Source organism: Rhamphochromis sp. 'chilingali' (assembly GCF_963969265.1).
Source record: "Rhamphochromis sp. 'chilingali' genome assembly, chromosome: 7".
Taxonomy (NCBI): domain Eukaryota; kingdom Metazoa; phylum Chordata; class Actinopteri; order Cichliformes; family Cichlidae; genus Rhamphochromis; species Rhamphochromis sp. 'chilingali'.
The window spans coordinates 31,913,749-31,937,688 of record NC_137934.1 but is presented as its reverse complement, the minus strand read 5'-3'; the positions used below and the strand labels follow the sequence as shown (position 1 = coordinate 31,937,688).

At 41.0% G+C, this 23,940-nt stretch overlaps 1 protein-coding gene across 5 annotated transcripts; it reads right to left on the bottom strand.

Annotated features, from left to right (window-relative positions):
- Positions 1 to 4,567: 4,567 nt before the first annotated feature.
- Positions 4,568 to 23,940, bottom strand: hps3 (HPS3 biogenesis of lysosomal organelles complex 2 subunit 1). Of its 5 annotated transcripts, none has more exons than XM_080886642.1 (25): positions 23,621 to 23,940; positions 22,964 to 23,041; positions 22,800 to 22,871; positions 22,386 to 22,479; positions 22,122 to 22,195; positions 21,006 to 21,217; positions 20,236 to 20,309; positions 19,928 to 20,016; positions 19,592 to 19,706; positions 19,113 to 19,263; positions 18,950 to 19,032; positions 18,329 to 18,503; positions 17,995 to 18,076; positions 17,636 to 17,793; positions 17,346 to 17,447; positions 14,881 to 14,989; positions 14,552 to 14,769; positions 14,203 to 14,380; positions 13,704 to 13,937; positions 13,314 to 13,511; positions 12,992 to 13,180; positions 12,764 to 12,868; positions 9,113 to 9,319; positions 8,912 to 8,999; positions 4,568 to 8,011 (listed from the first exon to the last, which is right to left on the bottom strand). In XM_080886642.1, the coding sequence occupies exons 2-25, from the start codon at positions 23,012 to 23,014 to the stop codon at positions 7,884 to 7,886; spliced, it is 3,186 nt and encodes a 1,061-aa protein (XP_080742768.1). In that variant the 5' UTR covers positions 23,015 to 23,041; positions 23,621 to 23,940; the 3' UTR covers positions 4,568 to 7,883. The 5 variants fall into 5 exon arrangements, with proteins under 5 accessions (XP_080742768.1, XP_080742769.1, XP_080742771.1 ...); XM_080886643.1 differs by having other exon boundaries at positions 4,569 to 8,011; positions 19,113 to 19,266; positions 20,236 to 20,296; positions 21,005 to 21,217; XM_080886645.1 differs by having other exon boundaries at positions 4,569 to 8,011; positions 19,113 to 19,266; positions 23,621 to 23,673.

Here is a 23,940-nt window from a genome sequence, read left to right as displayed (position 1 = left end):
GATTTCATGCTAATTAAGTGTTCTCTTGCTTAGCTGAGAGGGAACCACCAAACATCTAAACAGGTGAAGTTTCATTACCTCAAGCTGCAACCTATCAGTCTAAAGCTGTAGTTGGCTCACAGTTGTGTTCTCAGGCTGTGATTGGTTGTGTGGATAATCTAGAAGCTGATATTTATGGGAGTTCTGTTCAAAAACAGTGTGACTTTTGAAAGGACGGTTTGTGTATAGGAAATGAATTACTGCTGTACCACGTGTGAAACAAAATAAAAAATGAAATGAAAAAAAGCTCTGCCTGATTCAAAAGTAGCTTTAGAAGTACAACATGTGGCCCAATCAATGCAACTTTGTCTCTGTAGAGCTTGAAGGAGACTTGTCCTCAAGTTATAGACACTGTCATGAGAAAAGGTCACTAATCATGCTATCCTAAGAATTTCTTTCATCATAAGGCTGATTATTAAAATACTGCTCTTAAAGCTATCATACCATTATTAACAAAAACATTCATTTACCTTATTAAAATATGGACTGCAAGGAGAAAGTCTGTAACACATTATTTCAGAATCCATATTTTTATTTCCTTCTTTAAAATTATTATTCAGGCTTAATTTTCATTCACTTCAACTTTCCTGTTAAAAGTACTGCAAAAATTAATTGTTACAACATGTAAGTTTACAAGGAAGACATTTCAGGACCTTTGATTTGAAACAGTGTAAAATAACAGCTAAAAAATGATAAAGAAATGACTTAGGCTTAAGCGTGAGCTTTGGTAGCAGGTACTAGGAAACAATGATTCCATATCTAATTATGTTTATTCATTTCACTGAGACTGTGGCGAATAATAAAACCCCACACTGAACAGTCTTTAATCAGCAGGATCAAAAACTGAAAATTTACCATTTAATATCCTTCATGAGGTTCAAATGGATCCGATGAAATGTCACATGGATAAATCGAGTTAGTATCTTTGTGTATTTCTTAAAACTTAAATCAGGAAATTTATTTTTACATGGAAAGACCTGGTGTTGGATGCTTTCACCAACACCACCTTCTTTACGCTTTCCCCCTGATTCCTTCAATAATGTTTCACAGGGTCAGACAGTCAGAGCTCAGGGTCCTCTTGGTGGCACCCAAGTGTCCATCAACAGTCTGGTTCCCTACTCCCTGCAGGGTCTTGAACAGGGACCTGTGGCAGCTCAAAAGGAGAATGGACCTTAGCTGTAGAAATATTGGTATGGCATTCATCTCCAGGTTTTTTCCAGCCTTACAAATGCACTTGAAGGGAATCTGTCATTCTTGACTGACCTCAAGCCCTTAGTTTATCATACCATGCAGAATTTAAGTTCTTCTCCAACAAGGAGACCATGTCAGAGGCTCTGGGCTGCATTATCTTTGCAGTACAGAAACTGTGATTTGGATTTGCTATATCCACTCCAGTCATTGCATCTGAAAGTACAAGGGATAAGGCTCTGTTCAGACAGTGACTTTCTCACTGGCTTGGTGACACAATAAAACAAGAGTATGAAGCAGCACGTGTGCCTGCCCCCCAGGGGAAATCTGTGCAGTGGCATCCCAGACAACATTTTACATATTCACTAGGTTCTACTGTCTTAATGTGGCCTTTGGGTCCATGCTGTGATCAAGTGTTCTGCCATTAGCATTTCTTCCTATTGACACTGCTTTGTCCCATCATCACCTTTCAATTCTAAGGTTTTACATATAAAAATATAATAAAAATTGTCTGGTCTTTTTTTTTTTTTTTTTTTTTTTTTAAAACAATTGGGTAGATATAACCTCAGGTGAACAACATATGAATTAATGCGCTGTCATTATTTAAGAAAAGCTAAGCCAAATGCAGAAGGTGTAAGTGAATCGCTAAAAACACCTTACTGCTGCCATTAAAAAGGAAAGCAGCAGCCAGGTGCTTCTATTCGAATGCTTTTGGTTAACCGACTAATTTTCTAACTATTTAAAGTCCATGCTTGTGTAGTGAGATTCATTAGTGGAAAGACTTGCTAGTCCTCTCTGGAGTAGATCATCAATAGACTCAACCAGCTAAACATGTTAAATGTTTATTTTATTTTGCATTTTTGTTAAATAAACAATTAAACAGTGGAATCTGTTGTGTGCAATTTTACACCTGAGGTTATATTTAAATTATTTTAGAAGCTGCTAAAGACCAGATTATTTTTAAAAACCATGTTCTGATATTAAAAGAAAACTTTTAACTATGACTGCAAGCTATCCACTTTGTTTACTGCCACTTGCAATCAGGAGAGAAGGGAACAGAAATTATGATGGTGGTCCTGTGTTTCCTGATAATGGTGATTCGCGGCAGTCACTCCAAATGTCTTGGACAAGATTCTGAGAAGCCGGGTGTGAGCTACGACTTGGTATTTCTAATGTTACCTTTGTTTATCACATTATCTAACTTCCAAGAAGTCTTGTGCATTTCCTTTTCACTGTCATGGAATGCATACTGCTCCATGCACCATCGTTTTCCCTGAGATGACTGGAGGCTGATGTGTGTCACAAGTTTGTCCCAAAAAATTGATTCTGTTCATCTGGACGTAGCATTTTCAGTCGGAGAAACGTTTCGTAACTTTTCCAAGTTCTTCAGTCTCAGTTAACTGCAGGTTTTTCTTATAAACAGTACATTTGCATAATGACTGAAACTAGCACCACTGAATGAACAATGGGCTGTGAGGTCAGTTCCCTTGATGCAAATTGTCATGACCATTGAGCAACAACTACTGATCAATGGCCATGAGTACAATTCACAGAGAGTTGGGGAATGGCTGCAATCACAGCCTTGTAAGATGGCAAAAGATGGACCCTTTGGCCCCCTCCTCGATTGCCAGAGATGGTCTTTCCCTTTTCACATAAATGGCCTCCTTGACTCCCCATTCAAACCAGTGTTCCTCCCTGTCCAGGATGTGTACATCCTCATCATGGAAAGAGTGTCCACTGGCCTGTAGGTGTAAATAGACTGCAGAGTCCTGGCCTGACGAGGTAGCTCTTCTGTGTTGTGCCATCCGCTTCGCCAGAGGTTGTTTGGTTTCCCTGATGTATAAATCCTGGCAATCCCCATGCACTTAACAGCGTACACTATATTACTCTGTTTGTGTCAGGGGACCCGATCCTTGGGGTGGACCAATTTTTGGTGCAGTGTGTTTTGGGGTTTAAAGGCTACAAAGACACGGTGTTTAGAAAAAATGTGTCTCAACTGCTCTGATACTCCTGATACATACAGGATCACTACAGGTTTTTGCTTAGTCAGCGGTTGTCCTTCTCTCCTGGATCGGCTGGAGCTTTCTTTAGGTGCCTTTCCAGCTTTGACAAATGTCCAGATGGGATAACCACATTTACTCAGGACTTTCTTGATGCGATGTTCTTCTGCCTCCCGAACCGTTGTGTCTGATCTGTATGCGTAGGTTTACAGTACACGTCAGCTTTTAGATGTCCCCCATTACTGATGGAAATCTCACAGTCTAAGAAGGCTAACCTGCCACTTTTCATATCCTCCCTGGTGAATTTGATGTGTTGGTCCACCGAGTTAATGTGATCCGTGAAATGTGGTACGTCCTGAGATTTGACTTTCACACAGGTGTCATCCACATACCTGAACCAATGGCTTGGTGGTGTTCCAGGGTAGGATAGCAAGCCCTCTTTTCCACTTCTTCCATGTACAAATTGGACACGGTGGGTGAAACTGGGGAGCCCATGGCACACCCATGTTTCTGCCTGTAGAAATGACCCTTGAATGTGAAGTAGGTGGAATGAAGACACAGTTCCAAAAGCAAACACACTTGGTCGATGCTGAGAGTGGTCTTGTTGCTGAGGTTGGGGTCATCCTGTAATCTCTTAAGGACTACCTCCAACGCTTCTGTGACTGGGATGCAAGTGAAGAGAGATGTAACATCGTACAAGACCACGGTTTCATCTGCCTCCATAATGACATCTCTCACTTTCTCAACGAAATCCAGGGTGTTCTGGATGCAGTGTTCAGAGCTGCCTACCGACGGGTTGAGGATCGAAGACCTCCTATCCCAGTGTTCCCTCAGTGGTGCTGGTTTCAGCCATTCTGCAAAAGTACTGTTTATAAGATTGGGGAAACCTGCAGTCAGCTGAGACTGAAGAAATCACTTGGATGAGTGACGAAATGTTTCTCCCACTGAAAACACTACATCCAGATGAACAGAATCAACTTTTTGGGGGATTTACTTACCAGGGTTATGATAATAATAATAATAATGGATTGCTTTTCGGGGCCCTCAAAGCGCTTTACAATTCCACTAGTCATTCATTCTCACATTCACACACTGGTGGAGGCAAGCTACAGTTGTAGCCACAGCTGCCCTGGGGCAGAAGCGAGGCTGCCATATCGCGCCATCGGCCCCTCTGGCCATCAGGTGAAGGCCAGTAGGTGAAGTGTCTTGCCCAAGGACACAACGACCGAGACTGTCCGAGCCGGGGCTCGAACCGGCAACCTTCCGGACACAAGACGAACTGTAACCGATAACGATCGCCCCGGGTTATGAGGAATCAGCTGTGTGAAGACAGATTCCTCATAACCCTCACTTGACTGCATTCCTCTGCTCAACATTTCCTCTTCCTTAACCTCCTAGGACCTGGTGTCCACATATGTGGACATCACATTTTGGGACGTCTAGACCAAAATACTTAATTTAAAAAAAAAAAATTTCTACAAGGGCCTGATATTCACTTACGAGGACATTATACTGCCACTGTTCTATCAAAATTTGATACAAATGTCCTCATATGTGGATCTCATTTTTCTCAAAAACAAAAATTAGGTGTAAAAAGAAAAAGAAAAAAATCTGGTAATTCTTTGTTTTTACATTCTTTAGGTCCCAATCAACCCAAATAGCAAAGAAAAATTAAAAATGCATGCAATGAAGGAGTTCGGGTCTTAGTTGTTGATTTACACGATGAAATATTCAAATAAGTTTTAAAAGGCGTTCAATGGAGAAGATGTAATTGATTATGATAAATGATTTTGTTCACAAAACCAATATTTGTTCTACTGTGCTTATTGTTTACCTGAATCCTAAAGTGTTTGCAGAACCCAACTACTTCACAAACACTTTCTGGCCGCTTCAGCTGTTCATGGAAAGTTAGCTGCTGCAATGGTAGACTGGTTGGCAGCTGCTTGGATACAGTATCTCTATATCTGCTGCATACTCAGATGATATGTAACACTTGTTTGTGACAAACAGGTTTAAACTTTCTGTGGCCAAAACTAAACTTTCACACTCTGTGACAATCCGATTGTTCAGTCTGACGTCACTAGCCTGTCTGGGTCTAAACTCCGCTGCAGGTCCATATATCAAACGATCACTATGGCATTACTGAGAGTTGAAAAACTGTCTAAAGTCTTTCATCTTTAATAAAATGATCAGCGTTCTGCTCTACCAGGTGTAACAATTGAGTTTAACATCCAGGCATCCATGAAAACGGAATTTATGACATTTAACGGAGTTAGAAGTTAGCAGGAAGTTAGCTCGCTAGCTTCTATCTAAATACAATATAACATGTCCTGACTGCGGGGTTTTGGAAACAAATTAAAACGTACAGCTCTGCTATCACTTCCAGCATAAATGAAGACAGAAAACTAAACAGCAGTGACGTTTGTAGGGTTACTGAAGTTGGGCTAGCTGGTATATAATGATGTGCTACGTGACCGCTAGCGACACAGCTATGTTAGCATAATATAAACAAGCTAACTTTTTTTCCACTCGATAAAAGTTAACGTGAGTGTTCTCGGTGGTCAGGAACAAATGTAATCGCATGGCAAGATGCTGTAAAAGGACCAAACTTCAGCCAGGAGAACAACTGAGATAATCCATCCACAATACGAGGTTAGTCATTCATATACTGCTGCATGGGCTGGGCTGTAGTTACATCCTAAGGTTTTAAAAACTGAGCTTAAATAAATGATTAGCGGTAATAAAAGCCGAGGGAGGTCAACAGTGATCACTGACTGTTTTAGGAGCTTTTTGAGATTAAATAGAAGAAAATACATAACATTAAACATGTTAACAACACAAAAGCCATATTAAACGCAGACTACTTTAGACCCGGAAGTAGGATTCATCGCGTCATCACTGAACAACCAGATACACAGTAAATACAGCAGGAAGAAGACGCCGGTATGTGTTGAGGTATGTATTTACCGTTTATCTGAACAGCATTATCACTTAACAGACATCCATGCAATTGTTTAAAAAAAAAAAAAAATCAGTGGACAAATCAGTGCTCAAAGGTCACTCACTTCTAAATCTCCACACTTAAGAACTTTAGTTTAAAAAAAATAAATAAATTGAATGTTCCTCTGCAGTTCTAACAGTATTTTAAAGTGTTTCATAAACACATAGACTCAACAGCCACTTTGTTAGGTACACCTGTTCAATGCTAAGTACACTCTGACGAGAGAAGTAGCTCCAACTCAGTACTAGCAAGGTGTACCTAACAACGTGGCCAGTGATAGTAGATTATGAACGGGAAAACAAAACGATATCTACATATCGACAGTTCTGCAAACAACCCCACCCCGACTCCATAAAACCAGATAAACAGGCTTCAGCCCTGAGGAGGGACATTGCTAAAAGCTCTCCATGACCTAAAGGGGATACTATGAAGCAACTTCAGTGTAGGAAGGCTTTCTTTGCGTCGCTCAGACATACGAGATTGTTGATAACCTCTGTTACTAACAGAGCTTGATGTAGAAAACCTAGTGCAGCTTCACTAGTAATCTGGGCTTTCCACTTCAGGGTTGAGAAACTTTAATAACATACAAGAAAATATCATGCCAAAAAGCAAAATGAGTGAGGTGGAACAAATCCAGCAAAAGAGAAACCGTGCAGGAAAGTGTCTTAATGCCTGCTCAATCATCCAGGTACGTAAATCTCCAAAAGTTGATTCTGTTCATCTGGACGTAGCATTTTCAGTGGGAGAAACGTTTCGCCACTCATACCAGGACTGTGCAGTCTTTTTATACCTACAGGCCAGTGGATACTCTTTCCATGATGAGGATGTACACATCCTGATGAGGAAGGGATGCTGGTTTGAACGGGGAGTCAAGGAGGCCATTTACGTGAAAAGGGAAAGACCATCTCTGAATCGAGGAAGGGTACATCTTACAAATGCTGTGATTGCACCCATTCCCCAAATCTGAATTGTACTCATGGCCTTTGATCAGTGGTTGTTGAAGAAGCCTGACGAAACGTTTCTCCCACTGAAAACGAACAGAATCAACTTTTGCAGAGTGCAGAAAAGTGTTCTTTTCTTGTGAATTTATAACTGATTATCGGCAATTAAAAAAAACAACTGGTAAGTGACCAAACATAAAAGAATACCGTATGTGAACATTTGCTGCATCAGTAACCAAACACCTGTAAATTCCAGTGACAATGTGAGAGAGAAAGCATGAGTAACCTAACTGCATGGTTTAGGTTAAGTGGCGTTACTAACGTACCAACCAACAGGTCTGCATATATAAAGTTCTCTTGGGTAGTGATCTAACCATGGTGCGTGCTTTCATTAACAGAATTTATGATAATGGAACTGGTTTTAAACCTAAACTCTAAACACACCTCACTAAGCCATTAATCTCACATAGTACACCCCCGGCAGGCCTGTTCCTGTATTTGTTCAATCACATCAAATAGGAGATATGTCCACCATAGTACTCTAAAGCCTTTGAGTTTAGTTGCACAGTGCTTATAATACATGATTGCTTGATATCAAACAAATAGTTTAAATACTGCAAGTTGAGTCATCCACAGTGGCTGGCCAAAAAACACAACTCTGAGGACTCTTCTGAAATGTTTTCTCAGTATTCAGTGTGTGTGTGTATGCACACTTCAGGCCAGCACTTGTCTCTGGCTGCACGTCAACAGGTGTGGCAAGAAGTATGATGCTGTGCCATCATCAGGGATGAGCTCCAGGAATTCTGCGGGGCTCATCTCCATAGCAACTACGACAAGCGTCTCTGTTGACAAAAAACAAGTCTCATTAAACTCAAGTACACACACACAGGAGATGTTACTTCCTCATACTTCTAGTTTCTTTGCCAGTATCAGTAAGTAATTTCCTGATATTTCTTTAATTCCCATCATAATATATCCACTTACAGAAGTGGCTTGGGGTGTGCCAAGTCTACCCAACCCTGCTACACCCTCAGAGTTCACTTTGTTTAATCATATTGTAATGAATTGCTATTCATTCCCCAGCACAGATATCCAACACTTTCCCAATGACAGCAATTTAGTTGCTGAAGTTACAATTTACTGATGTTCCCTGAACACATTTCATGCAGGCAGTCAATTTTGCTTTTGAAAAGAGGACGATTGACGGTGTCTGTTCAAAACATGACTACACAGAACAGACAGACAGGGGGTTTGGGCTTTCTTGAGAACCACTTTTTCAACCAAGATGAATGACTGAATGAAGTCGCTTGGCACACAAAAACAAAGACCAAATGGTAAAATAAAATTACATCCAGCTATTTTTTTAAGAACCAGTTTAAGTTTTAGACCATTAAACTGATTAAACTGTTGAAACTGTTTGAAGATCTGGACTAAGATGACTTCATTGCTTGTCATTTTAATATTGTATTCTACAGTTTAAATGATTCAAATCTGTTCCCTGAGCACGGAATCCATTATTAATTACAGGGTTCTGAATAGCTGAGGATGTGACTTAAAGTAGGGATTTAATGTGAATTCATTTCATGTCAAAAAAATTTTCAAACCTGCCAGACGGCTTTGCCGCGTAATAAAATTATAAGTCTGAACAATACAAGGTCATTAGTGAGTCATGACTGACGAAAGCACAGCAAATCCTAATTGTTTTAAACGAAAGTGAAAGCTCTTTGGAAAAATACCTCTACCTTTGAGAGCAGCCAGGAGGATGCTGTTGTCTGAGGCTGCTCTTGTGCGATCACAAAGCTCTGGGAGGAGCTTTTGCCACCAAAGTGCCTGCGGAGATTAGACATGTGATTGAGACGGGAGTTGAATTAGGTGCGAAATTAAAAATAAACTAAAAAGTGTAGCTACAGACTTCAAATGTAAGCCCCGTGATCAGTACAGACCATGTTTTTCTCCTGTAACTGGTGATTGGCGTAGGGTATGATCGCTTGAGGACATCTGTCCAGCAACTTCTCAATGCTCCTATCATACTGCCCCCTTCTGGTAGCGCAAAGGAGGTGCAGGCTGAAGCCCCATAAGGTTTCGTCTGACAGGCGCTCCAACAAAGGCACGACGGAGCCCACAGACAGAGATGGACCACACAGCAGAGACTGCACACACAAACAGGAACACTTAAAAATACAATTACAGAATAACAGCAGCTAGATTTTAAATTAAAGTCCACGAGAAGAAAAAGAAACATAAATAAACTGCTATATGTCACCAAGTCCACTACTGATAGCACAGATAAAATGTTTTCTCTTCAAATGTCACTGACCTACATATTTATTGCAACAAGTTCACAAGCCATGGAATGCATGATGGCCCCGTATTACTATAAGTTCCAGTAATGACCGTGAATAGGGCATCACCCTACGTGGAATGCAGCCATCAATTGTACACCTGTGCTTTGCCAGCTGAGACAAGTCAAACGTTTGTCACAAACAAAATGTATTTGTCACTGTGGCGGGGTGTTGTCTGCAGTGCCTCTGCAGGTGAGATGGACACACCTACGCGGCATTGGCAATCATGCCTCGCCGGCATAAAAGCAGTTCCTGACTGTCTTGTTGTAGTCGGTATGTAGTTGGCTGGTGGCTGAAAAGCTGCAGCTGTGTGTGTTTCAGAACAGCAACCGTGTGTGTTAGTAATAAAGATACTGAAAACCATTAAACTGTCAAAATTGTCACACACTGAAAGTCCCCGGGGGCTGAAAAGCGCAGTTACTTCAATGGCCAGTTGAAGATGGCTCCAAAAAACAGCTCCCAAATTTATAGCAGAAGGAAACATTTACAGCAACAAACAAAATAGATTTCCCTCTTCATAATGAATGCACTGGGGATATTTGTTTTGTTTTATAAAAAGGCATAAACCACAACTATCAGCACTTTCTCAACAGGAGTTTCATTTACTGCTGTAGGAGTACTGAGGGTTTTATTGTAAAAGCATTTAAGGGTTTTATTGTGAACAGGAAAAAAAGGGGTCTCTTCACAACCGAGTAGAAGAAATTGTGTTTCCTGCACAGGTTGGGCAGCAATTCAGTGATGTCTCAGTGGCTGCATTAGTCTGTTATACACTAAGGTCCAACTATATTTGGACAATGACAAAGTGTTTTTTCTTATTTTACCTGTTTACTGAAATATCTTCCAATTATAGTTATATAATGGAGATCAATGGATTGCATTTGAGGATATCCACATTAAGATTGGATGAAGGGTTGAGGAGTTTTAGCTTGTTAACATGTTCCACCCTCTTTTTAAAGTAATCGGACAGTTAACTCAAATGCCATTTCATGGGCAGGTGTGGGCATTTTCTTTGTTATGTCATTATCAATTAAGCAGATCAAAGGCCTGGAGTTGATAGACCTGTTTTTTTGCTGTAAACCGACAACATGCAGTCAAAGGAGCTCTCTGTGCAGGTGAAACAAACCATCCTTAAGCTGCGTAAACAGAAAAAACCCATCTGAGAAAGTGGTACTATAGTAGTGATGGTGTGATGAAGCCCCGTGAATGTGTCAAATCTTTCCGGCCAATCGGTTCACCAAAAGGCAGATCACACAAAGCAACGTTTAACAGCTCATTTGGATGTGCTGACATCTGCTGGTCATTCCATGTACAGCAGCCCTACTGTGATAATGCAAGGGGCTGACATAACAGTCGATATATAAATGTAAAGATGTATCAATTGGAGAATACCGATATGAGGTCCTGTATAATACACACACACACACACACACACACACACACACACACACACACACACACACCTCTTACTAACCATCCTCTCTGAGACTGATTTAAGACTTATTATTGGGCTATAGCATGTCAAAATGCCCCCTAACTGCTAATATTATTCGACCTTTTCGGTTGCTCCATAATTCGCTAACAATCTCCGTGCGCTCTCGTGATGATCCTCGGAATCACCTCAGATCCAGTTCATGCAAAAAACTAATTTTCACATCTTTTCAGCAGCTCCAATCACATAACCGGACACATCATTTCAGAGAGTCATTGGTCATTCGTCACGTGATATTCTGAAGAACCATACAGGCCTTGACATGGGCTTCATTTGGACACGTCCCCTTTACTCGGCAGTGCCGAGTGAGCTGTCAATGGCCATGAGTACCATTCACAGAGAGTTGGGGAATGGCTGCAATCATAGCATTGTAAGATGGTGAAAGATGGTGAATGGTACTCATGGCCATTGGTGGTCTTTGATCAGCGGGCCTTGATCAGTAGTTGTTGATCAATGATCATGAGAATTTGCATAATTATGATGAAGGAACTGACCTCACAGCCCATTGTTCCTACAGTGGTGCTAGTTTCAGTCATTATGCAAACGTACTATTTATAAGATTGGGGAAACCTGCAGTTAACTGAGACTGAAGAAGTCACTTGGATGAGTGACGAAATGTTCCTCCCACTGAAAACGCTACATCCAGATGAACAGAATCAACTTTTGGAGAAAGAAAGCACTGCTGAACTCAGCAACGCTAAAAGACCTGAACACCCACAGGAGACAACAGTAGTGGATGATCACAGAATCATTTCCATGGTGATGAGAAAACCCTTTCACAACAGCCAACCAAGTGAACAACACTCTCCAGGAGGTCGGCGTATCGATGTCCAAGTCTACAGTAAAGAGAAGACTGCATGAAAGTAAATACAGAGGATTCACTGCGAGGTGCAAGCCACTCATAATCCTCAAAAATAGAAAGGCTACATTGGACTTTGATTTAAAAAAAAAAAAACATCTAGAAAAGCCAGCCCAGTTCAGGAAAAACACTGTTTGGAAAACTGAAACCAAGATTAACCTCTACCAAAATGATGGAAAGAAAAATGTATGGAGAAGGTGTGAAACAGCTCATCATCCGAGGTAGTGTGATGGCTTGGACATGCATGGGTGTTAATGGGACTGTGACACTGGTGTTTATTGATGATGTGGCAAAGGACAGAAACAGCCAAATGAATTCTGAGGTATTCAGATACACACTGTCTGCTCCAATCCAAAAAAAAAAAAAATACAGCCAAAGCAACCCAGGAGTTCATTAAAGCAAAGAAGTGGAATATTCTTGAATGGAAAAGTCAGTTACTTAACCCAAGTGATCATGCATTTTACTTCTTGAAGACTAAACTTGGGACAGAAATCCCACAAACAAACAGCAGCTGCAGGGAAGGCCTGGAAGAGCATTAAAAAGGAGGAAACCCAGCATCTGGTGAAGTCCATGAATTCAAGACTGTCATTGACAGCAAAGGGTTTTCAAAAGGTTTTCAACCAAGTATTAGAAATTAACATTTTATTTTCAGTAACCTTTGAGCACCTGAAATGAAGGGATTGTGTTAAAAAACACTTTAGTTCCTCACATTTTTATACAATCTTTTTGTTCAACCCACTGAATTAAAGCTGAGAGTCTGCACTCCAGCTGCATCTGAGTTGTTTCATTTAAAATATATTGTTGTAACATAGAAGCAAAATTAGAAAAAAAGTTGCCTCTGTCTAAAAATTTATGGACTTAACTGTATTGAATCCATGCAGTCAAAGCAGACTTTAGAAAATACCTGCAGTTTGTGCAGCGCCTCCAAGTGTTGGGAACTGGTAATGTCTGTTGGACTTAGAAGAATGAGCCATGGATACAAAGCACCGTAATGAGAGCACGAGTTGACCTGGAACAGACACAAACATGGGAGCAGCTGATTGCATGAAACTCGTGTCTTTATAATCTGGTTATTGAACAAATTAAAAGAATTGGGGGGGGTTACTAAACAGAGACCACCAAGTAGCCGTACCAGGTCATCAGCACTTTTCAGTGACTTGCGCTTTGGAGCTGTGTGCTTTTCTGACTTTGTATTTGTTAGACGGTCGATGTAGACAGAAGCCAGCCGAAACAGAAGCTCCTGAATGACAGCGTCATTTGATGATGCCATGAGCATCGCCTCCCAGAAGTCGACCTGCAGGCTGTTTTCACAACGCAGCTCCTAAAAGCGTAGAAAGCATCAGATTCTGCAAAACTGAAATTAATTCTACATCCAAGTGTAGAAAGGCAGTAATACAAATCAGCGGGTTGATATACTATCCTCCAGGCACTGCACTTCCAGGTGCCAATAGTACCTTGAATATGTGATCAGCCTCTTCCAGCTTAACTTTGCTGTTCTCATGTAAAGCCACCATGGCAGCCACCAGCAGTCCAGGCTGAGAGTCGGCCATCTGGCGGGTTAAAGCTGTGGGATAAACACGTCTATGCTGGTTTGCACATCCACCATAGAGCAGCAGCCTCGGCTCCTCGATAAACCCGTACACTAGCAGCATCTACGCACAGAATGGAAAGGGACCAACTTTCTTTATTTTGGTCCATTTTGTGTGGAAAAGTATATAATATAAAAAAAAAAATATGGACATACAATTTAAAAAAAAAAAAGAAGCAATATCATGTAGCAAACTTTGACCTTGCACTGCACCTTGAGCAGTTAGTACACCAAAGAAAACAAGTGAAATCCTGACCTCAGCGTGTCTCTCCATCAGCTGTGTGTACTGCTGCAGGTCACCCAAACGCAGCATCATGGTAGCCATGGTGATTGTCAGTGAAACCGACACGCCCACTGAGTCCTCCAGATTTTGTAAAATTTGCAGCGTCCGAGCAGGACTGACATTTATCATGCAGGGGCTGGTGCACATGCTTATGAGCATTACAGGCTCTGATTGGCTGAAAATGTCAATGACCTGATCAGCTGCTTCCTGCAGGGAAAGAAAGATTAAAAAGGTTCCCCGTCTCTTTTGATTCAATATTTTGTATTTTTTTGTTCCCTTACTAATTTCTTAAGGTTTGTTGTGCATATTTGTCATGTTTAAAACAAATTTTAATATTTGACAAAGACATTCTAAGTAATTACAAAATGGTTTAAAATCATTATTTAAATTATTAAGGGAAAAAAGCTGACCAGCTGTGTGAAAAAGTAATCTCCTCAACTTGTTAAATCATGCTCATTTAGATCTTGTGTACCTGACTGAGGGTCTGCTCTGAGTCTTCTAACAGGAAATGTTTCAGGTAAAACAGGAAGCCAGGGCCATAGGAGGAAGGGCTGCCCGGAAATGGCCGATTCCTGGACATGACCTCTGTGAGTGACAGACCAGACATCCTGTAGTACGGCAGAGCAAGGTGACACTCCCTCTGACCGCCCCTTAGAGAAAAGAAGAGATTAAAAGTTTTGCTGAAACAAATTTTAATAAAATAGCCAGAAAATACAAAAACTGAAGGTAAAGGTGTCCAACAGAGTAAAATCTCATTGACTGAACACATTTAAAAACCCATAAAATGTTATTATCAATACAGAATGTTGGTTGTGTGTTACCTGCTGAAACTGTCTCCCAGCTGGGCACAGTTCTCCCTCAGCGCCTCCTCCAGCACTTGTCGATCTGTCCTGTGATCTGCTGGGCCACCTGGGCCCGTCTGTTGCTCGTCTGATGTGTGTAGTAGAGCAGCACGCAGGAGGAGGTGAGCTTCGCTGAGGAGGTGTCGCAGACTCTGGGCCTGTGGGTTGGTCTCTGCATAACGCTGACTGTACTCAACCTGAAAAACACACAAATCACAAGTGATTGCACAGCAGATCTGTATTTGTTTACTTTTTCCTATTCATCATCAACAGTTGCGCAACACACAATTTGGGCAAATGAGAGTTACCATCTCCTGGTAGAGAGTAAAGGGGGGGACGGTGTCCACAACATAGAGGTTCCATCCATGTCCCGCTGCACTGCTTTCTTTGGTAGAAGACACTGTCCACCTCCTGCTCCTGAGATCAAACATTACACAGCAACATATAGAAAAATTAGCAAAGATTTTGACCATTGAGTCACAACATACACAGGAAGAATCCTGTACTTATACCCACCTTTGTTGTGATCTGTTGTAGATATTTTAACTATTAAAAAAAAATTGCCTTTACAGGACATCAACAAGACAGTACAGACACAATTTTACAAATTCAAACAAACTGTTAAACTGGGCACACACTAAACAACTGTCAGAATGATCATGAGGACATAATCTAGCCTATAAGATCTGCTTCATTTGCTCTCAGTTTTTAGAACCAATTATTGCCTGTTCATCTTTAAACAGGTTTATCATTTGACACCAACGAGTACAATGGTAGCCTGTGAGACTGTAAGTGCCCCTGGCTCCTCGCTTAGTAACACTGCAGTAGGTCTAGATTGATACACCACTTTCCATTTAATTATTAGTTATTAATGATGTTTTTGTCCTGTCTTCCTCCCCTGCCATCTGGTAAACTGCAGATTATACCTAATTTTTTGGCACATTTAGATCACGTGAAGCTACAGATAGACAACTATGATCGTTTAGCTCTCTACATGCGCTGTGCTACATCAGTGGCTAACACTTCACAGCATAATTCAGCTGTTTGTTAAGTGTCTGCCCAGCTTTAACAAACAGTTAGTGAACAGGGTAACAGGAGCTTCATACCAAGGGTATGTTGAGGTGTTTGTTACACGGTGAGGGGCTTGTGTGTGTGCATCCGTGTCAGTCAAAGAGAAAGAGTTACAGGAATCCAGGAACCTCAGTGATAAAATTGTCTTTTTAGGTCAATTCTAACACGATTAGTTTGTGAGAAAAAAAAGACACAAACACACACCGAGGGCAGTTAGGCAGGTTACCATGGCTAGGTTTAGAAACTAAAACAGGAAGTGCTGTCTCTTTTAGACTAAGCTGCAAAACTCACACAAACACTTTAATCATTTGGTTTTTTGGGGCGATCGTGGCTCAAGAGTTGGGAGTTCGTCTTGTAATCGGAAGGTTGCCGGTTCGAGCCCCAGCTCCGACAGTCTCGGTCGTTGTGTCCTTGGGCGAGACATTTCACCCGTTGCCTACTGGTGGTGGTCAGAGGGCCCGGTGGCGTCAGTGTCCGGCAGCCTTGCCTCTGTCAGTGCGCCCCAGGGCGGCTGTGGCTACAATGTAGTTTGCCATCACCAGTGTGTGAATGGGTGGATGATTGTGTATAGTGTAAAGCGCTTTGGGGTCCTTAGGACCAAGTAAAGCGCTATACAAATACAGACCATTTACCATTTTTTAAACAGAAATGACTGACTGCATACTGTCACAGGGTTTCTGAACTTCTTCACAAAACATGCAACTTACTTGCTTAAGACCTTTTCTGCTAGTTCTTTATTTCTTATGAATCCAAAAAAAAAGCGATTTTAAATTTTTATATAATTTTATATTTGCCTTTCTTTATTTTCTATATCAAACGGCATGATCACTAAGTTCTTATCAATGAAATAATATGTTGTCTGTGATTTTAGGTTATGCTTTTGGTATATTTGCATTTCTTTCTGTCTGTCAACACGATAGCTGGACAAGTTTTGAATGGATGCTGATAAAAGTTAGTAGAGTCGGGTCATGTTAACAATACGTTCAAATTCTGCCTTACATCCACCAAGGTCCTTAAAATCAACACCATGATTTATTGGTTGACAAAAAGCTTATAACTAAGAAACTATGATTCTTACAAGTGTGGTGTGTATTGTCAACATAAAGAAAGTACCGTATAAGTATTTAAAATATGTAAAATTTGACCTCTGACCTCTCTTCAATCAATAGATTGATCTGAAGGTTGCACGGCTTTTAAAAACTATGTTTCTTAAATAAACTTGTGATCAAAAATTAATTTTACTAAAAAATGAATTGAATCCCACACATGTCCTATATTAACATAAAAAAATAGGTTTCAGCAGGGCAAATAACAAACACCTTCACGCTTTGCTTATTTTTGCTGCACTGCAAACTCCTTAAAGTACGTTTAAAAAGAACAGAGATATACAAATGTACTGAAAATACAACACTATTACCTTAAAGAGTAAATACTGCTTAGAAAGTGACCTCCCTTGGTGGAGGTTTGTGTTCTTGGAGTCCTTTTAGTTTTTTAAAATGTTTTTAATGGAGTTCCTCTAACCTCTACACAGAAGCAAAGAAGAATCATTTAGTCTTGTAATATAAGATTAACAAGGGTTACAGAAGGGGACTTTATAAAGATTTCATTTGAGAACGAGAGTGTTTTGAGGGTCTCATCATTGCAGCTTGGCCTGAAAGTGACAACAAGGACGGGGGTTGGATGGGTTTTGGGTTTGTCTTACAGTAAGGGGCGTGATAGAAGGCTCTCCAGAGCTGGCGTGGTTGCGGGATCAATTCCCACCGCCAGGAAAATACCAGTCAGCATGTTGTGTTCTTTCAACTCGCTATAATAACAACAACACACACGTACACACATACAGTAAACAGGCTCATAAATGTTCAAATGTTTGTGCGTACATGCATGCACATGCAAGTAACTGCAGGGAAGTATCTGAGGTCAAACCTGAAAAAGCCTTTAAAAATCAAAAGGTGTACAAATCAACATGGCGGCGTGTTTGTGCGTACAACTTACAGGCCCCTGCGCTGTGTGCCGCGTTCGGTCTCCTCCGGTGTCTCTGCGTCGGCGGCAGAGAGCAGGATGACATGGCGCCCGTACACGCACATCGACCGCAGGCCGATGAAGAGCTGCATCCTGAGCGCACAGACCTCCAGGCTGCAGGGTGGGCAGGCCTTACAAACACACACACACACACACACACACACACACACACACACACACACGTAAATGTTAAATGTGTTCTCATTTACAGACATGTAATAACAATCCATACAGATATTAGCGCCACCAACTGAATCTCTGCAGTGAGGGGAGCACTGAGGCTGAACTTTCTTTTAAATTAGCTTCGTTTATTGTAAATGCCAGGCTCATACCTTCATGGTCGTATCGATGTAGGGGTCTTCAATCCTGGCTGCTAGAGCTGCACATCGTACTGTAAAACACTGCAATGCACTCCTACCAGCCACACAGAGAAATGTACTTGTAATCCACAAAGAAAGTAAGAACCACAGATTAAAAAATACACACCAACTTTTCTATATTTGGGTATAATTGGAATATCATGGAAATAAGGCTTGATGGGTTTGATGAAAAAGGTAATCTATCTGATGTTTGGTGAACTGTTGAATTTAGAGCCCTATTTTTTTTAAACCCGTGTAAAATGTAAATACACACAGAATGCAGGCTCCTTCAAGGCTGCAGACATACTTTGTTATAACATGCAACAGGTGGTCTGTTAGCGCCGCCTCCAGGACCTTCTCTGGATACTGATATGCTGACAGGAGCTCAACTCCACCCTTCAGACTGTACAGGTAGCCCGTGGTGGGGAGGGAGAAGAAGCAGAACACACATGTCGCTTCATCGGGAGACACTGACTGGTTACCTGGGGAGAGAGTAACAATCCCTCAAAAACAATGATTGGGCAAAAACGCACACAAGGACAAAAAGAAAAAGGATTATTTTTTACAACATGAGCAAACTGCACCGAAATGTGAAGGTGCTGTAGAAATACCACAGAGATATCTCTATAGCAATGAAGCTTTACATGCACTCATCACGGGCATGAATGTCATGGTATGACACTTCACTGAAATGCAATGTTTTTTTAAAGTCATTAAGGATGCGTGCTGTGCAATCATTTCACACTAGAGCAAAACAAAGAGTTCAAAACATCATTAAAAGTCCAAAATTACCATGAGATTCATGCCTGTGATGACTGAATGTAAACTCCTGAACATACTACAATGTCTCAGAAAAAAAAATTCCATTTCTCCTCATTTCAAAACAGATCATCTTGCACTGTTAACTCGACACTGATGTTGTACTCACCAGTGAAGAACGGGTAAAGCTGCAGGGAGTGAAGCTGCATCTCATCCATGCTGCATCCTTGGAAGAACTCTGGAGAAAAGTGCCTGCAGGACCGGAGGGAGTTCAGTCAAACCTCAGCTGGGAGAAATATTCTTAAGGAACAAACTCAGAAGTGCAGACACACCTGAAAAGAACGTAAGAAAGTGCATACTGCCTTCCTTCTTCCAGCCCGGTTTTTTCAATGCTAACTGGGATGTCGCAGTCTTTAGCTCGATCGCCAAGTAACTCCTGGTGTCTCGGAACAACCAGAAAGTCAGCCTGGTCTTCCAGATATTCTGCTGTGCATGCAGAAAGATCACAGATTGCATATCACAGGTCACTCCTACATTTGATAAAATGTCTCATGCTCTGCTGCATGTGGACAATTTCAAAGTATGAGCTTGAATGCATTTTTTATGTTGTTTTCTTAGTATTAAATCTGTAGAATAAAACCAAAAAGAATGCTTGAGAACTCTGTAAAAATGTCTAATTGACAGCTTCAGTAATGTAAATCATATTCATAAAGGTCTCTGTACTCATCCCTTTCTAGTTAAATAGAAAAAAAAATCACCCCAAAGCCACGACTTAAAACACATTATAGAGCATTTACATGTGTGCCGTTACCGTTATTTGTGTCCAGTGGTTCCTCCAGGGTTTGGGGTTCAGAGGTTTCATCCAGTTTTAATATCAAGACTTCCAGCTCTCCTTGCACAGCCACATATGTGTCGCACAGTGCCACCTAGCGGTCAAAATATTTAGGAAAAAAAAAAAAAAAACAAGGAAAAATGCTTAAGTTAGAAATTTCCCAGTACGACAGAAATTGTTCTCTTTCTCTCATTATGTAAATGCAAGCTATCCACTCAGAAAAGGCTTACATTTTTAAATATAAATAGGTGCAGTGAACATGGTTGATATAACAGTTTGACACAGTCACAGATAAAAATAAGTGAAGAAAAGCACCTGCTTAGGTGTGATTTTTGGAAGGTGCAGGATGACGGAGCGTTCAAAATCCAGGACGGAAAGATTCTGGCTGGAACTTGAAGACTGAGCTGTTGGTAGAAAACAGGCCTATTGAACAGAAGCTTTTTAGTCCTAATTCACATCTAATGTAAACTCTTTGCCATATGAAATAAAATACACACGGCTCATTGTAAGACATCTTTCTCTGATCAATGATCAGATGATGATTTATAGATAGTTGTGATACAAAATGAGTGTTTGACTGAAAATATCTTAATAAATTAATAAATGTGTGTTTTTTTAGTTACCTTGACTCTGACCGCAGCGCTGCCGAGTGTTTGGCCAGCTGCTCTGAAGACTCCGATTCTCCTGATTTTCCTCCCAAAGAAACAAACATTATTCCAGTTTAACATAGTGTGTAGGTTATCAGTGAGTCTGCTCATTTTCGATGAGAGACGTTACCACAACATTTGATCTTTTTACAGCCAGCTATTAAAATAAATGGTGTTAAGCTGCCACCTTAACAAAACCTTGTAAAGGTACTCATCATATTTGGAAAATACTTTAAAATCTTCTAAAAAAGAGTGCAAGTTACCAACAGTATGTGCGGGAAAAAAATCTTTATGTCCAAGACGTCATATTATATTGAAGAGATATTATTTAAAGCAGGGATGTTAAACATAAGGCGTGGGGGCCTGAATTGGCCCATTAAAGACTCCCATCTGGCACACAAAGCACCATATCACAAATCAGTACCACAAAATGGTGTATTGAATAAATGCAGCATCCATTCTGTCCTGAGTCCAGCATGAGAGGAAGACCAAAGCCCAACGGAGATGCTTAAGAAGCACTGAAATTAATGTGGGAGGTATTGTGGAGCAGCAGACAAAGGTTGAAGCACCTTGAAATCGACCCTTATCAGAGAGAAGCTACACCGGTTTGCGCAAAAAAGTAACAAAAACTTAAATAAACAGTCTTTAACAAATTAAAGACATTATTGAATTGTAAATTTAAATGCAGATAAACTCCATAACGTCAATAAAGCAGGTAAACTTTGATTAAGAATTGAGTTCTTACCAGGTTCTGCTGGTTGTGTTGTCTCAACGTAAAGAGAACCAGAGTATTCTCAGAGCCAACCAGCAGGTCTCCTCTAACCGGGCAGCAAGACACGGCAATGGGCCGCTCTGACAGAGGGATCTCAATAATCTCCATCTGCACTCCACCCCACACAGATGCTCCACCCAGCAAGTGGCCCAACAAACGAACCCCAACGCGGGCCTTCTCCTCTGCCTGAACAGAGGGCAAATAAGGCATTAACATATTTCCCAGTGTGTAATTAGAAAACAGCAATATACATGACAGCTGCAGACTGCCTTTGGTGGAATATAATTTGCTTATTTCTTCTTGCTCTCAGCATAATTTATCCATAACTATGCACATGTTTAAACGCCCTTTATACCATTTGCTTTGACAGTCTGTCTCTAACATAGGTAAGCTTGGACATATGACCATTGAGACTAATTGAGGGTGCTCGTGACCTCAATTTGAAGGTTTGGTATAGTATACCGTGATATGAAGATAACAGGATGTACAGTTCAAATTAAGACAGCTAGCTAGAGAGCTAGAACAATCTGACAACAACATCTGACTACCAGTTTCAAAAAATTCACAGTTTAAATCTGAGAGATAGTTTTTTCTTACAAAAGCTTATTATATTCCTTAGTTTAATCACATTAAAGCAACATAAGATTTATGCATAGAACCATAATTAAACTAATTCACAATGAGCCGAGTCAAGTTTGCCATTCCAATGAAACACATTGGAGATGATCTGCATCCATTAGAGCAGACTGATAGACTGACTGACTGATTATGTGTTAGCATCTATCTGCATTCGTAATCTAGATGCTAGTTATTTACAAACCTTTGTGAGCTACGCTTTGTGAGACTGACCGCAGTCATTTCTAGGTGGACTGCAACTGCTTGGAGACAGGTTGCATACCACCAGAGTGAGGTAATCCTAGTTAAAGGTGGTGTGCATTCAACCTCTAGCCAACCAGTTGGTCACTGCAACTACTTGCAATCTGCCGCCGAATGAAAAATCACCTCGCAACCACTTTTTCCCCTAACCACAAGGAGGTTTCTGTCCTATTTTTAGTCTTGGTGATTTGGACTCGAGATGGTTCTTGTGTACCTGGTAACGCCAGTTGGTGTAGGCTCTCAGGTAGGTGGCATTGTTCTTTTCCTCAATGGTCACCAGGTAGTCTCCTAGAAGTGAGTGAGCACAGAGGAGGCAGTGATAAAACCCAAGATTTTTCAGTGTCTAGAGTCTTTATTTTTGATGCCTTTCCAGTTTACACTGTCATCACTTGAAGCCATTTTGCTCACATATGGGAGACAGACAGCAAAAAAGTGAATGTCAGTACAGAGGGTAGAGGAAGACAGGAAATGTCTTTACCTATCTTGCTATGCTGGATGCTCCTCACAGCGCCCATGGTGGAAAAGCGGCAGATGAGGGGGCAGCCCTCCACCTCCACATTGTACGCCTCCACCTGGATTCAGTTCAGCACAACAGTGTCAGGCTACTACAAAGGGTTAGTTACTAAATGCTTAAGTAAGATGAGGAAGACAAAACATCAATAATAACCTTTGAGCATGATGTAATTCAAGTGGTCTGGAGCGAAATTAACTCGTCCCAGTGGAGTTAACGGGACTGATATGCCCTCAAATACCTTTGCACATCTGGTGGGAGAGGCTTAACACAAAGCTGACTATTTTATCTTATTTTGCCTCGCTACCACCAAAGTCATTACTAAAATAAATACATTTTTAAAAAGGTCACAAACTGTAAACATAAGCACATTAAAGCAACCTTGCATCCTCCAGTCGCCACCACAAAAATAGCTCCACCTCCACAGCAGACCAGTCCGGGTTCCTTCTCCACCTGAGCCACAGAGTGGGAAAGCAGTGAAGACGAGAGCGTAGGTAATAAAACACGGCTGACATGGGATCAGCGTCAGTCAGGTTTCACTTTACCTGCACAATCTGCTGAGAGGAGAAAGGATGGCAGTTGTAGACGTGCACCATGTTTGGTCTTCTTCTGGCAAGAGGACTCTGTACAAGGTGGAAATTTAAAACAAGAAAAAAAACCCCCAAAACATTAGTTAAGGTGCTTCATTCTTACTTTATCTGTGTTTCTCAGAGGCTTCATCCATCAGGGTAAACAGGACTACTACAAGAAAAGGGATGCACTTAGTCTCAGGCGCTGGATTGTTTATCGATGAGGACTGATGCCATCTGGAAAGTTTTCCTTTATTTGACACATTGGGCTAATTTGCATACTTGCACATATAATTCTCGTGCAGTTTTTTTTTTTTTTTTACTTTTTACACATAAACATCATATCACACACACATGAATTTCACACGAAAGTGTACTTCCTCCATTTCTTTGGTAGATATTTGTTGGCGTTTACTAGGAAAAGTTGTTGTTTTTTTACTGATCTGCAGGTCTGCGTCACAATTCAACTTACTTTTGACCAGTGAATTAGGCTAAAAACTCTTTCTGCAGACTTTCTCTCAAACTTTAACATCAGTCAGGGGGGGGAAGGCGAAACTATCGCAATTAAATCTCAGAGAACTGCGGGAACAACACGGTTGTAATAAAGGTAAAAAGAAAAAACACACTACAAACCTCTGCATTCAAGCCTGAATTTCTAGCCGTCCATGTGGGCCCGAAGCAGGGCTGTGGTCATCCCTGTGTCTTATTTCTGTAATCGATATCACATGCAGCAGTCTTGTGAGCAGCAGCAGCCCCCGATTGTCTCACTTCACATCACATGAGCTCTTCGACCGACTATTTTCGTTCTTCTTACTTTTTTGACTTTCTACATAAAACATGCGACAGACGTTTTCCTTCGTGAAGTCGCTTTTCTCGCGGATTCTCCTCTCTTCCTACTTGAGCTTCGCTGCTGCAGTTTATTGATTTCACGCCGCAAAGAAAGAGGAAGTAAA

Coding starts and splice junctions, on each gene's coding strand:
- hps3 (XM_080886645.1), bottom strand. CDS start 23,014: ATGGTGCACGTCTACAACTGCCATCCTTTCTCCTCTCAGCAGATTGTG. Junction 18,504..18,949: donor GCTTTACCCGTTCTTCACTG/GTGAGTACAACA, acceptor CTCTCTCCCCAG/GTAACCAGTCAGTGTCTCCC. Junction 12,869..12,991: donor TGAAAAGTGCTGATGACCTG/GTACGGCTACTT, acceptor TGTCTGTTCCAG/GTCAACTCGTGCTCTCATTA.